The 16654-nt window shown below is 37.9% G+C and overlaps 1 protein-coding gene across 1 annotated transcript in view; it reads right to left on the bottom strand.

The window, feature by feature from the left end:
* The window catches only part of Phex (phosphate regulating endopeptidase X-linked), a 208194-nt gene that overhangs the window by 22454 nt on the left and 169086 nt on the right, over positions 1–16654 (bottom strand). The window contains exon 16 of the mRNA XM_051142004.1: positions 4197–4251. Within this exon, the coding sequence (XP_050997961.1) occupies positions 4197–4251 (55 nt within the window). The remainder of the gene's footprint in view (positions 1–4196; positions 4252–16654) is intronic.

The raw sequence follows: 16654 nt of genomic DNA, 5'->3' as shown, positions 1-16654 counted from the left end.
TGAGTAATGGGGCTTGGAACTAAACAGAGAATTCTCGACAGAGGAATATCAAATGGCTGAGAAACACTTAAAGAAATGCTCAACCTCCTTAGTCATCAGGGAAATGCAAATCAAAACAACTCTGAGATCCCATCTTACACCCATCAGAATGGCTAAGATCAATAATTCAAGCGACACCACATGCTGGCGAGGATGTGGGGAGAGAGGAACACTCCTTCATTGCTGGTGGGAATGCAAACTAGTACAGTCACTGTGGAAATCTATCTGGTGCTATCTCAGAAAATTGGGAATAGGGCTTCCTCAAGACCCAGCTATTCTACTCCTTGGAATATATCCAGAAGATGCTCCAGCACACAACAAGAAAATTTGCTCAACCATGTTCATAGCAGCCTTATTCATAATAGCCAGAACATGGAAACAGCCTAAGTGTCCCTCATAGAAGAATGGATAAAGAGACTTGGTACATTTACACTATGGAATACTACTCAGCTATTAAAAACAAGGAATTCCCAAAATTTGTGGACAAATGGATTGAGCTAGAAATGATCATAATGAGTGAGTTAACCCAGAAGCAGAAAGAATCAAATGATATATACTCACTTATATCTGCATACTAGCCCAAGGGGCATGTCCTATGAAAGCCTTCAAAAACAGCTTTTAAGGTGGGACATAGGTACACACATTCACATCTACAATCCTGGCACTGCATTTGAGAGCCTGATAGGAGTGTTAACCCTGCTTGGGCTATATGATGAGCATGTTTCAAAAAACCCAAACTAAACAAACAACAGAACTTTGTTTTAAAGTATTAAGACATCTGCTTGAGCTTTCCAATGACTATGAGTTCAAGTCTCTAATGTGACCCATTACCTCTTAGAATAGTTTCAAATAAAAGGTTTCTTCCTTGGCTGGTGCCTTAGTTTGAGGAGGACCCCAGGACCCAGATCTGCCTGTCATAAAGTTCTTCTTGTAGGTTTCCAGGACCCTGTGGATCCTACTATTTCCCCATTCTTCCATGCTACTCTCATCTAAAGTCTCAATAGGATGTCCTCTCCTCTGACCCACTTTCTTGGTAAGTAAGGTTTTTCATGGGACGTATCCCTTAGACTAGTGTCTTGATATAAGTGAGTATATACCATTTGTCTCTTTTTGCTTCTGGGTGAACTCACTCATTATGATAATTTCTAGGTCAATCCATTTGTCCACAAATTTCGGGAATTCCTTGTTTTTAATAGCTAAGTAGTATTCCATAGTGTAAATGTACCACAGAGAATATAGGCAGTAAACTTCGAACCCCTACCAAGATCTAGCCGATGAACAGGATATTCTCCACCATTGAGTTGAGAGTGAGATCTGACTCTCACACGAACTCTGGTGCCCCGTATTTGACCACGTCCCCTGGACGGGGAGGCCTGGTGGCACCCAGAGGAATGATAGCAAATTACCAAGAAGAGACTCGATATTCTAAGAGCATATATAGGGGGAGGAGGTATCCCTCAATCACAGACATAGGGGAGGAGAGAAGGGGGGAAGTGGGAGGGAGGGAGGAATAGGAGGAAACAAGGGAAGGGCTAACAATTGAGATGTAATATGAATAAATTAATAATAAAAAATTTAAAAAAGGTTTCTTCCACGTGCTTGTCTAAAGTTTTTTTTTTTTTAAACTGTGCTTTCAACCTATTGGTTCAGTGCAGCTGCTAGCTGAACACTTACTGACTTCCATAAACACAGAAAATCATTCTGGCCACCTAATTTTCCTTCCAAAAGACAAAACACAACATGCCTATAACCAGATAATTTAAAGGGGAAACTCACAAGTTCAAGGCATGCTTTACTTAAATAGGAACTCCCAGACCAGCAACTTTGAGGCTGCCAAAAAAAATTGGTACGTCCCATCTCCAAATGTTGCCAAGCTCTTTTTAAAATATTTATTTTATTTTATCTGTATAAGTGTTGTGTCTGCATGTATGTCATGTACTATGTGTGTATCTGGTACCCACAGAGGGCATTGGATCCTTTGGATCTGGACCTACAGGTAATTGTGAGTACTACATGGATACTGAGAATTGAACGCAGATCTTCTTTCAAGTTCTTATTTTTTAGTCATGAGTTACAGAACAGCATTTCCCAAAAACATACAAAGAAGAGTCAACAAGCCTTGAGATTAAACATATCCAGAGAAGTTTCTTATAGAACTTGAAAATGAGGATAACAGAAGGGGAGAGAGGATGTCAACAATCATGGAACACTTTTGGATTGTGTTGCTTAAGGTAGTTCACATTCCTGATTCTTTCCTTTGGAAATGATTTGGCTTGTTTCTGTCCTCAAAACTAGAGACAACACTCATCAGTAGGTCATACTGACCAGTGTGAGCCAAAAAAAAAAAAAAGAAAAAAAAAAAGGAACTATATCTTTGGTTCGGGTGGCTATCTATCAATTAAGACAAAACAGATGGCTCTCTGTGAAGCCAGCTCACTGAAGTAATTTGTACCATTTATAAATTCGCAGTACAAAGTAGTTAAACAATGCTTAGCAGCTATTCACTGAAGTAATATGTTGATAGAGTATGGATGGCTCACTCAGATATCAACTATGTCTAAACCTGTTATTACTAGCAGACTACACTTATGTAACAAATGAGCACTTTGATTTCAACATTGGTCCCCTAGTAAGTTGAGTGGTTGCTGTCTATGACATGGACTCTGTTGCCTGCTTTCAATCACTTCGCCCTAACTGGGCTGCTTTTCCTGGCCTTAGCAGATGAGCTTAGTCCTGATGTAACTCAATATGTTGAGGTGGGTTGGTGGGGGACTCCCCTTTTCTAAGGTCAAGGGGAGGGAAGAGGGGGGAAATGGTGGGAAGGAGCTACCAGGAGAAGAGGGAATAGGCTACAATTAGGACATAAAGTGAATATATAAATTTAAAAAACAAAAAATTAACTCATAAGCTTCTAATTTTCATGTTTCTATAAAAGTTCCATGCCCATGATCCAAATACATCACTGAATCAATGATTTCCAAACATAACTAGACTATTTCCAAGTCCTCAGTTATATAACAATAGACAACTCAGTTAAATCATCTATAATAAGCAGAATCAAAGAATACCAGAATTTTTTTTTCAGGTTAAAGAGACCTTAGAGAATTACTTAAACTTTTAATTTTATGAACTAAGTATGTACATTTCTAATCTTAATTATTGGGAAAACACAGATCCCAAATGACTGAATACTGAAGAAAGCTATTCAGCTAAGGACCAGCATGTCACTAATGGATTTGATTAGATACAAACCTAAGATTTTGCATTTGCACAAACAATTGTGCTTCCCTGCAGCAGAGTCTTTTGATGCCTGCCTTTGTTCCCTCAGTGTACAGCAGCATGTCTCAGTTCACTGATCACATTGCTTCTGTGTGCCAACTTAAAACTAGTTGCCTAAGGAGTTTCTCCAGCCATCAGAGATTCCTTCTCATAAGCTGGGCACTGCTAAGGAATTCCCCATGTTAGCAGCCCTAAACCACTGATGGAATGTGACAGAGAGGATAAATAATCTAGCTCCCTTGTCTGGAAGCATGTTTTGATTTCCAGACGCCCATGATGACAAGTTAGCTTTGTAGCATACATGTGGCAAGGAGAATAATGGCTTCCACAGGATGCCCCGATGCTAATTCTTGGAATCTGCCAATGTGTTGTGTTACATGCTGAAGAGGAATTCAGGTTGAATATGGAGTTAAGGTTGCTAACCAGGTGACCTTAAAAGAAAAAAAAAGGTGACCCTGAATTGTCTGGGTGGGCTCAAAATAACCACAAGTGTCTTTAAAAACAGAAGTGGTAAAAATGAGATGGCAAAGGAAATGATACTCTGACATTTTGAAGATGGGGAAAGGAGGCTATAGAGAAAGAAATGTTGCCTCCCTCCCCCCCCCCCCGCAAAAAGTCAGAAAAGATAAGGAGATCATTTATTCCCTAGAATTCTCTCAGCTACCACTCCAGTTCCATGATGATAATGGACTAAACCTCTGAACTGTAAGGCAGCCCCAATTACATGTTTTCCTTTATAAGAGATGCCATAATCATGGTGTCCCTTCCCAACACTTAAAACTTTAACTAAGACACACTATATATTCTGTCTGTGGCCAAGGTGACAAGTCCCTCTTCGCTAACTTGTCAAGGACTGGTTTCTTTTCGAATTTACTCACCGAGGATATTCTGTTCCCCAAAAGAAAGGCTTCTGCAGCTCTCCAGCAGGAAATCCTGAAGAGATGACAAGCAAACGGAAACAATGTTAAGGATCTGGAGATGATCAGTATCCAGACTTTGGTTCTAGATGTAGCCAAAGCTGCAAGATGTTTATCCACCTGAGTTTGAAATGAGTGCATGGAAGTATTCCAAAGACAATTTGTACAGATATGCTATTGGTAGCGTCCAGCCTCCTGTGAAATGGGCCCCTTCTATACTATGCCCCTAATGCTGCAGGATAGCCAGCAGGTTTCTGGATGCACATTGGTCTCAGCTTCTTAAGCACCCACTGTTGTGGCCACACATAAATAGTTACACATTTGGTGTGATAGTTTACTGTTATTACTTTGCACTTCTTTGTAATTTAATCTTTCAACTTGTAGTTTATATGTGGGTACAAAGGAAGTCAGAAAACACGTGTGAAAAGAGTAGATGCATAGGATACACACATTAGCTGTTCCTAGGTGTCCTTTGCAAGCCTGATACTTATCCTGCCCAAGAAGTACAGGATTACAGCTGGTTTACACATGGGGGAGTCTAGCAAGTTACAGCTCAGCTATCATAGTTTCATGTGACTCTGAACTCAACCATTTCAGATTTGGATAGCCCAAGAGGCCACGTTTTCCCCTGTTAACTGGGATTTGCTTACATTGGGTGAAGAGTGTTGGTAGATAAATGATTAAGAAGTAAAAGGCTTGGATACAGTTCAGCGGGAGAGCAATTGCATAGTGTTTTGGAGGCCAGCACTAGCGCTGCAAAAAAAGAAATAAACGTAGTAGTAGTAGTAGTAGTAGTAGTAGTAGTAGTATCTGCAGTAGTATAAAAGTCACTGAATTATTTCTGTGCAGCATTTCTATATGGTTGGTGAGGAACATCTAAATATGTGTGTATGTGCTACAAAATATGAAGGGTGTCATCTTAGAAATTCTATATACAAGTTAAAGTGGTTCTATTAGCATTTAAGACTTGCACTATGGCATAAAAGATGAAAGGAAAAACTCATGCTAAGTGACATGAAATTTTAATTTTTGTAATAGCAGCAGTAAATGGTAAATAAAAAACACTGTTGATAAGTCAAAAGAGATGGTGCTTTACATTTTAGCACTTGTGAGGGCGTTTGTTCTTCCTATACAAGAGGCCTTGAATCTTCACTTTACACTGAACTCTATGAATTAATTAGCTGGCCTTTGATATAAGTAAATACAAAAGTCACTTGACTTTGCTCTTCCAAGTCACCACTAAATTTTGTACCCCGGACTGATCCTGAGAGTTGTGCTTAACAGTCATTACAGCTGGGAATTCGAAGCTGAAGGGGAGAGAGGATAGGAGAAGGAGAAAGGGAAAGAGAGAAAGACACCTGCAATGTCCTTGTCTGCCTGAGAGCAGTTGCTCTAGGCCCCATGAGACTGAATGTTCTATTATGAATTAAAATGTTCCTTTGCTCTCTGCTCAACTTTCTATCTCCCCTCCATGTCAGGACACTTCGAGGGGAAATGAAGACAGGAAAGCAAGTCTTGAATTTAGAGGTGAAGTGCTCATTTCATAATGCTCTTATAGTCTGTCTTCTACTAATAATATCAGAGTTTGAGATTTCAAGGTATAAAAACCTAATTGCAAAACAGAGATGGATCCAGTTAATGCTTATCTCTCCCTGCTGCTTTCAAACAAAGGAAAACACATCTAATATGATTGAATTTCGAGAGGCAATGTTACTTTAATCTTTCTAATTTCTACATTTCCTTAAACATCTTCGGCATCTTCACATTGATAGTCCATCTTTTTTTGGTGATTTGATTTTCGTAAGCCATTCTGATTTAGATATATATGCAAATATATATTACATATGAATGCAAATCAGTGTTTATATAAAACTTCCATTTCGCACAATGAATCACCCCAAAGCAATGATATTTTCTAATAAGAACAATGATCATAAGCCAATGTGATTTAATTATTCAATCATTATGGCTTCACTGCCTGGTAATGTGCCCAGCTGGAAGCAGTTATGTCTACTGCCAACCTCATCACTGAAAAACATCTGACACCTGCATAAGCCTCCATGCTGCAGCTTTTGCTCTTTCAGGGGCCCCAGACTCCAGTGCTGAAGCCATCACATCACCCTGATCAGCTATATCTTCTCAGCTTGTCAGGGCCTTGAAACCCAATAGTGATAAACTGAAGAATCTGATGCCCTTAGGCATGTTTTGCTGAAGTGAATGGATTAACAGTGTAAGCTGCATTTTTGGAGATGTCAACTAGCAAGAGTGAAAGATGGAAATCCCAACAAGGTCAATTCAATATCTTATCTCATAAAGTGGATAAGTTGTATTAGCAAAGGTGGAAGTGAGAAATAAATAAATGGAAAGGGAATTCTTTTTCTCTCTCTTTTTAATAGGTGTCTGTTATGTTTTCTCACAAACTCATTTTATTTCACTGTCCCCCATTGCAGAACCATTCATCACTCATTCCAGACTTTTAAAGCCTTCTTTTATCTGTATATTTATGGTAATAGAGAAAGAGAGAGAGGAGTGGGGAGGAGCCATTTAACTATTGGCTTGGCAAACATTAATGATTTTGTAAGAAGTATGGTAGGAGGGAAAGTTATTGCAAGCATTTTTTAAAGGACTAAATCTCTGAGTGATGATATGAGAAAAGATCTAAGAGATAATAAACTTGGCAGAAACATGACATTTGGTACAGCCCATGGAATTTTTGTGTAATATATATATGGATATATGCATGCACATATGTATAATTCACTGGAACAGATTGTGTTCTAGTATATTAAAAAAAAAAGACAATTTTCTTCCAACACAATAGATATAATGGGAAAACTCTGGGACAAAGCTCCAATTTTGCATCTTTTGCTTATGTACCCCCCCTTGGTGGTAAGCAAAGCAGAAACCACCTATACTGAGCCACATGTGAGTACACAAGTTTCTCATATGCATATACCTCAGCATGACCAACTACTTTGAATTAATTTGTGCTTTACAAGCCACACCTACCACATCTGATGTCAAAATTTCAACTTCAGATAACTCCCACCACCACCACCACACAATAACTTATAAGGGGCACCTTCCTGAACAACTAAATGCCACAGCAAACATCAGTTCTTTCCAAGGAAAAGTGCTGTTTTTACCATGGTATTTGTACATTTGTCCATTTTAACACATAAAAACTATGCTATCTTTTGATTAGTCCCACCCCTTTTGTTGGAACTATGTCAATGATAAGTTTTTCTTATTTATTTCTAGTTTTAATCATGTGCATGTGGGGAGGGATAGGTATGTGTGGGTGTGTGCAGGTACCCTCAGAGGGCAGACACATTGGATCCACCCGTAGGTGTAGCTTCATCTTGTAAGCAGCCCATGTGGGTGATGGCAACTGAAACCAGGTATTCTACAACAACAAGATTTGCTCTTAACCACCGAGCCATCTTCCAGGCCCCTAGTCATAAGTTTTTGATTGTTTTATGCCCCATCCTCATTTCCCTGTAAATTCTGTGGGTTTTATTACAATATTTTGTATAGTACAGTGATGCTTATATATTCATGTCATGGTATACCAGAGCTGTGCACACAAATGCCAGTTGGTCTCAACTGTTGTCACTTATAAGAATCAGATCTTGTTTAACTGCAGTTTGCTTAGCATCACTTTTAGGATCACTCTAGTTACTAGTTAGCATGGAATTGGGCTTCACATGTCCATCTCTACCACTGTGTGTGTTATGTAGGCACCACATCATAAGAACCACTGCCCAAGAGCTCGTCCAAACACACTCTGGATTTCACTGCATATAACTAAGGCCACAATGAAGACTGCTATGCAGCAAATGAAAATGTAAAAGGCCAGTTTTTAAATTCTAGCATGTAAAAAAAGTTGCATGAGCTCTTGTTGAAATAAAGTGAGGTGTAGACATAAATATATAAATATTATTATAATAACTCTCTTATATACTCTAATACTCTGTCAATGCATAAAATTAATTGTAGTAATCACCTTTTGGAAAAAAATGGGGTTCTGGGTAGTAGGTGGTAAAAAAGAGCTTTAAAGATTAATGGATTACATTTTGATTAATCAAAGGTAATCAATTTTTGTCAGAAAAGCTAGTTGTTTTAGAAGTGGCTGTTTTACTGAAAATTCTTCTAAACGCCTTCCAAAACCAGTTAACTAAGCTCAAATAGTGTTGTTTGGCTCTCTCTTGTATTGCTAACACTAACAAATGCCAGGCCTATTTCAAGCAAGAAAGTAAGCCTTGTAGTTATAGAATTTCAATGACTACAATTGTAACAAAATAAAATACTGGCATCTCTATGCTGTAATCACTTTTTTTGTTTATTGTAATAATTTCTCTTTTTCTAATTTGCGCCCAGGAAAGCCACAGGGACCTGCTTTTAGTTTTCTACCTGGGTCAACATTTCATTCAGATACAGCTTTCTCATTGTAACTCTCCTATCAGTGAATGTTGACTAACTTAATTGGAGCTCAGAGAAATGCTGACTGTAGAATGAAGACAGCTCCCATTGCTAGCATCATTGCCAAAGAACCTATTACATTTAGTGAGTGATTACCTCAAGTTCAACTATCTGATTTCTATAGTCATGAAATCATAGCCTGGCTGTAGCTACAATTTTCCAGGAAAAGTTAAATGTCTCAATATTTCCAAGTTTCAGTATCTACTCTCGTATTATAAAATGACACTAATTAGATTTTTAAAGTACAGACACATATAAAGAAGAAAATAGAATTAATCAATTATCCCTTCACTCACACATTATGAAACAAAAAGTATATACTCAGTACTAACAATTTCACACTGTATAAAGACATATCAAGTAGTAATAATTTTCCCCTGTCTCCATCCATTTCTGCCCAACTTTGATCTATTTTTCTCCCACTATCTGCAGTCCTTATTTCAGGTATTTGTTCAAATGTCATTTTATCCCCTAGTACAATGTTACTCAACCTTCCTAATACTGTGACCTTTTAACACTTCCTCATATTGTGGTGAGCCCCCAACCATAAATTTATTTTCATTGCTACCTCATAACTGTAACTTTGCTGTTATGAGTCATAATATAAATATCTGATATGCAGAATATGCAGGGCCCCAAAGGGATCGTGACCCACAGGTTGAGAGCTACTGCCCTAGTGCTTTTGAAAGGGTTGGTATTATTCTCCCTGATTCCTTGCTTTATAACTCACTGTAATATGCAGGTGCTCTCCATTTGAATAAGCAATCTTGCCACAGGAATTACAAATTCCGTAATAAAAGGAGGCTTAATTATTTCTTTTGGTTTTTTGAGATTATAATTACACCAGTTCACCCTTCCCTTTCTTTCTTTAAAACCCATTAGTATACCCCTTCTTGCTCATATAACACTCCTTTCAAATTTATGGCCTAATAGAGTGATTTCCTTAAAATTTTTCTTTATTATAATTTATTTACATTACATACCAATTCTCATCTCCTTGTTCTTATCTTCCAGGTCCCACCCTCCCTCCCTCTTCTGCCCTATTCCCCTCTCCTAGACCTCTAACAGGATCTGACCTAAGCCTATCAGGTCTCATCAGGATAGCCTGCATGCCCTTCCTCTGTATGCCCATAAGATCGCTTGCCAAAGAGCAGTGACCAAATCACGGGCACCAGAGTTCATGTCAGAGGCAGTCTCACTCTCCTCCCCCTGCCAACGTGGAGAATGAGGTGCCTATCAGCTACATCTGAACAGGGGGTCTAGGTTCTCTGCTTAGAATGTCCTTTGTTGGTGTATCAGTTTGTACATAAACTGCGCTGTGTTTACACAATGGAATACTTTTCAGCTATTTAAAAAGAAAAAGGAAATATTGAAAGTTGCAGGCAAATGGATGGAACTAGATAAGATCATCCTGAGTGAGTTAACCCAGACCCAGAAAGATTCACATGCTATATACTCACTTATAAGTGGATTAGTCCAACATAGATGTCCTCTAAGAAACTCCACCCAGTGGGGGATCAGGACAAATGCTGGGACTCTGGACTCTGGGCAAAATGCTACAAGTTAAATGGAAGAGTTGCAGGATGGAAGGACTCAGAGGGGTCAGGAGCTCCAAAGGGAGACCATCAAGCCTGGCAGAATAGAGGAATTTTTAACTTTATTTGGTTTTGCTTTTTTTTTTCACTGCAATACCCTCAGAGATAGAATGTCTGGAAAATATATTGAGTGAATGGAATCCATAACATATGATCCTTTAAAAGGTGACTGGGGTTAAAGCATTACCTGTTAGCTGTAAAGCATTTTTGTTAGCAAAAATCTAAAATAGTACATGGTGTTACTACCAGTGAATTACTTCTTAAAGCATCCCCTCAGTGCCAAATATGGAATATGTTCCATTATTCAAGTTTGACTTTAATTTCCTTTGTAGATGAGAGGTGTGTTGGTTCTTTGCTCTTGCTGTGATGGCATATCTCTATAATTTGAAGCCAACATATGGTCCATCAAACTGCAGTATGAGAACTGTGAAGATGAGTCAGTCAATAGATAAAATGCTTTCCATACAAGCATGAAAACTTAAGTACCCATGTGAACTGCAAGGTGTAATGGCATGTGCCTGTAATCCCAGTGCAGCAAGACAGAAACAAGAGGATCTTTAGGACTCGATGGCCACAGTCTATTTGATCAGTGAGAGACACTATTTTAGAAAACAAGGCAGAGAAGAACCAGAGAAGACACTAGACATCAAGCCAGACATTGAAAATGAACGCACATATGGTCAGCATATATGCAATATGCAAATATAAACAAACTGGAAAGTCCTGCATAGCTTTAAGTAATCCTACCGCACTGTCTCTCCTGGATATGCTCTACCTACCCACCAAAGTATACTGTCCTTTCTAATGTCTGTGGTACACACTGAAGATAGAAAATTAGACAAAACTAGACAAAAACTCTTGACCTGCAAGTAATGACCTATCATCAATTTCTTTTCCCTACATTCTTTGTTGTTTCCCTTTAACTACAATATATAGTTTAAGGCACATAGCCCTAAGAATACAATTTAAGGGCATTATCATATAGCAAATATTTTGGAAACACTACTTTCCAAAGGTTTCTCTTATTCAGAAGTTTTATTTTTCAGATTGACATAATGTTATTCCTTTTTTCAGACATCCTTGACTATGTCTGTGTTTAGTCATACTGGACAAAATGGGAGGCCAGCATACTTAACTTTTTCCTTTATTCCTGTCAAATTTTACTAAAATTTCTCAGCGCGAAGCAGGATAACTCCAACTTATCTAAATTCACAACCATTTCATTCAGTGTTCCTTCTGAGTTTGGTGAAGGAATTAGTGTTATTAAATTACTTAGCTAGGATACTTCCAGATACCTCTAAGGCAGAAAGAACACAAACAGATGCAAAGTTCAGCTTCACATAAAAGGTAATAGGGAAAATTCTGAAGGAGAATCCAATGGGCTTGAGAATATGTAGAATGGCGTACAAAGTCAAGCAGTGAGGGAAATGTTTGCATACTTGATATAATTGCTTTCTTTCCCCCAATGTTTAAGTATATGGATCTTTGGGTATTTTTCAACATGTGGATATTGGTAATATTTGTTTCTAAAGAACTGATGATGTCTACATGATGTTCTATTGTATTATTCTTTTTTCAAATAATAATCCTATCATTTTGGTTTTGCATGGAGTTGTTGATGAATTAATAAAGCTTTATTCTAGTGCATATTATGACAGTTATTTTCAAAAGTCTTAGGTGCTATTTTCATATTACCAGATGAATCCACATATAAATCCACACATTATTGCTGATCAACCATCCCAGTAAGGAAGTCATGCTTTTTATAGTTTTCACTTATAGTTGCATTCTATTTACATGTTTCTTTTATCTTGTGCCATACCTTCTAGATCAAAAACTACTACATGTATATAGCTTATGATCTCCAATTCAGAATTGTTGGTATACTTAAGTACCTCATAAAAACTATCACAATTATTGGGTTTGGTCATGATGATGGGACTAATGGCCACTACTATTTACTGAGACTTTGTGATATTCCAAGCCACATGGGTAAGTTCTGAATGTACAAACACCATACATCATCAAAACACCTACAGTCTAGAGAATAATAAAGAATGTTACTCAACAATTGTATCCTGGAAAAGGAGGATCTAGTCTGTCTCTCTAAAGCAATTTTTTAGCTTAATGGGGAAAAGAAATACAGGATTCAAAGAACACATGCAGAGGAATTTGGAGAAGTGGCTTATTTATATAAACATCTATACTAATGGGTAGAAGATATGGCTTATAAAAATCAATTGGTCATTGAGGCAGGAAATGTTATTAACTTGTTTTCAAACTGTGGTCTACAGACCAGCAACATCAACATCCTTTAGGCACTTGTTAGAGATGCAAACATTGAACCTCCATTCCAAACTTGCTGAATCAACAACACTGGGAGTAGACTTCTGAGTTTCAACCAACCATTCAGGTTACTGAGACCCACCAGCTTACATCAGAATAACTAATCTTAACCCCAACTGAAAATTAGAACCCTGATGAATGACCCTATCCAAATCTATCAAGATATAATTTCTCTGATGTACACTTATAACTTGGCCATGCAAACAGTAAAGAATTGATCGCCCTCCTGGTTTCTTCCACTCAATACTCTCAGCACTTCCACTCTCAATATCAGGCATTTGTGAAACATGTTTTTATTTAAACTTTCTTCAGACTATAGTTTCCAAGACTAACCTTTATATGACCCAAAAAATATGATTACACTAAAAGACAAATATATATTTAATTGTAACTGCCTTTGAAAACCCCAGGATGAATGCTAAAGAGACTGAGTATTCAGGATTACTTCTGGTTGCTGGATAACCTAAATAGCATTCTTCTAGAAATTAGGGGGTCATCAGTTGGAACATGAAAATGATTGCAATTATAAAAACTTTTTGTTACGTCTTTTTCACTGTTGTTATAAAAGGATTTCATTGTCATTCTTGCTAAGATTAATGGTGACTTTTTATCCAAGTTGGCATCTTGCAATAGTTTAGTGCATGCCAACCTTCCCATTTCCAGAAAGTATCACATTCTAACAGCTGTGATTCCTGTCAAGGGATTTAGCAAGATGTCTTAGCCATCTGCTGGCTTCCTGCAGGTAACCTCCTGCCACCAGATCTACCAGCCTAGAGCAGACAAGCAGAAAGTGGCTTCTGAAATCTACCCCTCCATCTTGCAGCTTTGTTTGGTGACCATTTGATTCGATTTCTGCCATAATTATCTTTATGCCAACTTTCCTCGTTACCAGAGTTATCAACCATCCCCATTTTCCCATGACTAAAGAGAAGCTTGGAGTGCAGTATTTTTTCAGTAATAAAACTGGAATGGGTCCAGGAAAATTATAAGAAATTAAAAGCACTACTTTTACCCACTAAGTCTGACCTTTTTGTGTATTGGCAGCAATTTATGGCTCAATAGCTCTCAACATTTGGCATCTTTCAAAGACAAAGACATTCAGTGATTAAAATCTTACTAAGATCCAAAGTGCTAATATAAACCACCAGAGTTCATTATTTAGTTAAAAAAAGGGGGGAGGGGGAGCAAAAAGTTCCCATTTGTCACAAGTAGTGGTGATGTTACTAGTCCCTAATAAACACACTTTGAGAAGTTCAAAATCTGAAATAAAGAAAACACTAATCCCCACCTCCTCCCAGTATGAAGCTCTACATGGTCCTTTTGTATAAACAATTGCTGTGCTAGGTAGTAAACCATCAAACTAGCATCAGTGATGCTCAGCCTAGTCCTGTAAATATATTAGGTAAATATATATTAATGAGTGCCTGTGTATTTTACTAAACATATATCTGTTTATTTGATAATGAATTCATCAGTGAACACATGACTGTAATTCCACCCATATAAGTTATACTGAAACCAAACTCAGAGTTTCTTTCTTAATATATTCCAATATAAGATACAAACTCATCAACACATGTGTCTGCTGATGGTGGAAGCATAAATTGAAATAAGAAAACAGGACTGTGGATATAGCTTAGTGAAAATGCACTCCCTTGGCTGTGTGAGGCTCTAGATTCAAGCTGCAGCATTGAACACAGAGATGCACACCTGTCTTCTAGCTAATAATTTTCTTTCAATTCTCTGACTTTCTTTAGAGTATATTCCTAGAAGTAGAAGAGCTGCTGTGTTAAAAGGTTTTTAATTTGAAGTTGAAGCCTACAAAAGTAAAAGACAACTGACATTTTAAAGCAGGGACAAGTGAGATTGGGAGCATCAAGATAGATTAGTGAGACTGACCCTGACTTCCTGTCAATCACTCTTGTGTTCCAGGATCTTAATGGTCACCTTCTAGTTCACAGCCAAGTAGGTTTCAGCCAGCTCTCCACTTACACCTTCACTCAAAGCAGATTGGCCCTAATAATCATTCTATGCTTTCTATTACCAACCCTTCAGCAAACCTGCCCAGTCCACTACAAGAAAAAAAGCATTCACAAATACCTCACTAAGAGCAGACTGAGGCCATACATGCATTAGTCCCAAGTCTCACTGAGTAATGGGATTCTAGGAGACTGTGGGCTTAGCGGTTAAGGATACTTTTGTTTACCCATGAAGACTTCACAAAGCATTGTTCATAGGTGTCTCCTGGGTTGGGCCTCGAAGGCAGAGAGACTATTTTAAAACATAAGTAAGTGCTTTTTAATCATCTTTCAATTTTGCAAACTCTTGGAAGTTTGTTCATGACTTAACTTCATCTATCTCAACAAACTTTCTAAATCTCATTGTAAATTTTTGTGAAACAATCACTTTCTGAAGAATATACTTCAATATTCTTTATAAAGCATCTTGCAGCATCTATCTGTCAAGTAATCTACCTTCAATTCCATTTTAAGCAATTCTAAAGGACCAAAGAAACAGTGGACTTAAACACAGGTCTTTCAGTAAGCAGGATGCTTAGAGGTAGCAAAACTGAAGTGCATTCATTGTCACAACACTTTAATGGACATGCAATCATTAGGACATGGGTCCCATCTAATCTTCTGATTCTCACCTACCTCCTAGCTGATATCACATCCTATAGTCTTGCCATATCTAAAGAGAGCAAAGCCCTCAGTAGTAGAATTTGTGCAATTATATGATTATTTGAAGATATCTAGGTACATATGTAGACATAACGTTATTGTGTAGTTTAAATGCTGATTTCTGTGCCCCCGCTAAATGTCTGGTTGCACCAGAAGCAAGCACTAGTAGCTTGGTATGATTTCCTACTATGAGCCAGATTTCCTTCTAATCATTTAGTATATATTATTTCATAGTCAGAACAATTTTATAGGATATTTATATCATCTTTATTTTTAAAAAATAAACTAAGAATTAAAGATATTAAGAAACTTGCCCGAGATTGCAAGTTACTAGTGAACAAGTCAAGATTCAAAATCAAATTGTCCTACTTGAGAGCCTATGGCAATAACTACCATTATCAGGCCATGAAATATACCCCAGCTCAAGCTCAGTATCTGTCATGTCATAGTGCTATAAAATAAATCATGTCCAAAGATATTTTCTTAAAACCATAAACACTTGCTATCTCACAGTTCTTCTGGGCCAGGAATTTAGAAACAGCTTTTGTGAGGATACTCTATCTGAAGGTCTCTTGGGAGACTGCAGTCAAAATGTCAGACTTGGTTCTACTCATCTAAATACTTGGACTGAAGGATCTGCTTCATGATAGAAATGAGAAGAAGGCTCTGGAGCCTCACTGGTGGACCTCTCCATAATCTGCTTGAGTGCCCTCATGATGAGGTGATTGGCTTCTCCCAGAGTGATAAATCCAAGAAAGCAAGGTGGAAGTCATATTGTCTTGTATAACCTAGTCTCAGAACTCATACTCTCTTACGTACATAAAATTCCATTGGGTATAAGGCTAAGCTTTAACTCATGATGGGAAGAAGCTTCGGAGAGCTGTAGATACCAAGAAATGAGGATTATTTCAATTTCCTAAAATACGAAGTTGGAACATGTTCTAGATCAGGGTTTCTTTTTGAAAAACAACCTTGCTTTGTTTAAATAACAGAATCCCATCCAATAAAAACAGCAAACAATTGCTGATGCATGCAGTAACGTGGGTCTATTTCACAGACATTTGAGAGACAGAAGCTAGAGTCATTTATATGAAATCTTAAGACAGGTAAACTTCTCTAGCCACAGAGAATAGATCAGTCATTACCAGGTGTAAGGCCTGGAAATTCACTGAAAAGAGCATGAGAGAATTTTCTAGCGCAATAGTAATGTCCTAAGGAAGAGGGCAGTGAGTTTTTTCTGTAAAGAGCCATGGTATGGGAAATGTTTCCCATTGGCTCAAGCATTTGAACACTGGGCCCCAGTTGGTGGTGCTGT

The sequence above is a fragment of the Acomys russatus genome, chromosome X (assembly GCF_903995435.1).
Source record: "Acomys russatus chromosome X, mAcoRus1.1, whole genome shotgun sequence".
In the NCBI taxonomy this organism is placed as follows: Eukaryota; Metazoa; Chordata; class Mammalia; order Rodentia; family Muridae; genus Acomys; species Acomys russatus.
Note: the sequence above shows the minus strand (reverse complement) of the source record. Positions and strands in the feature narration are given on the sequence as shown.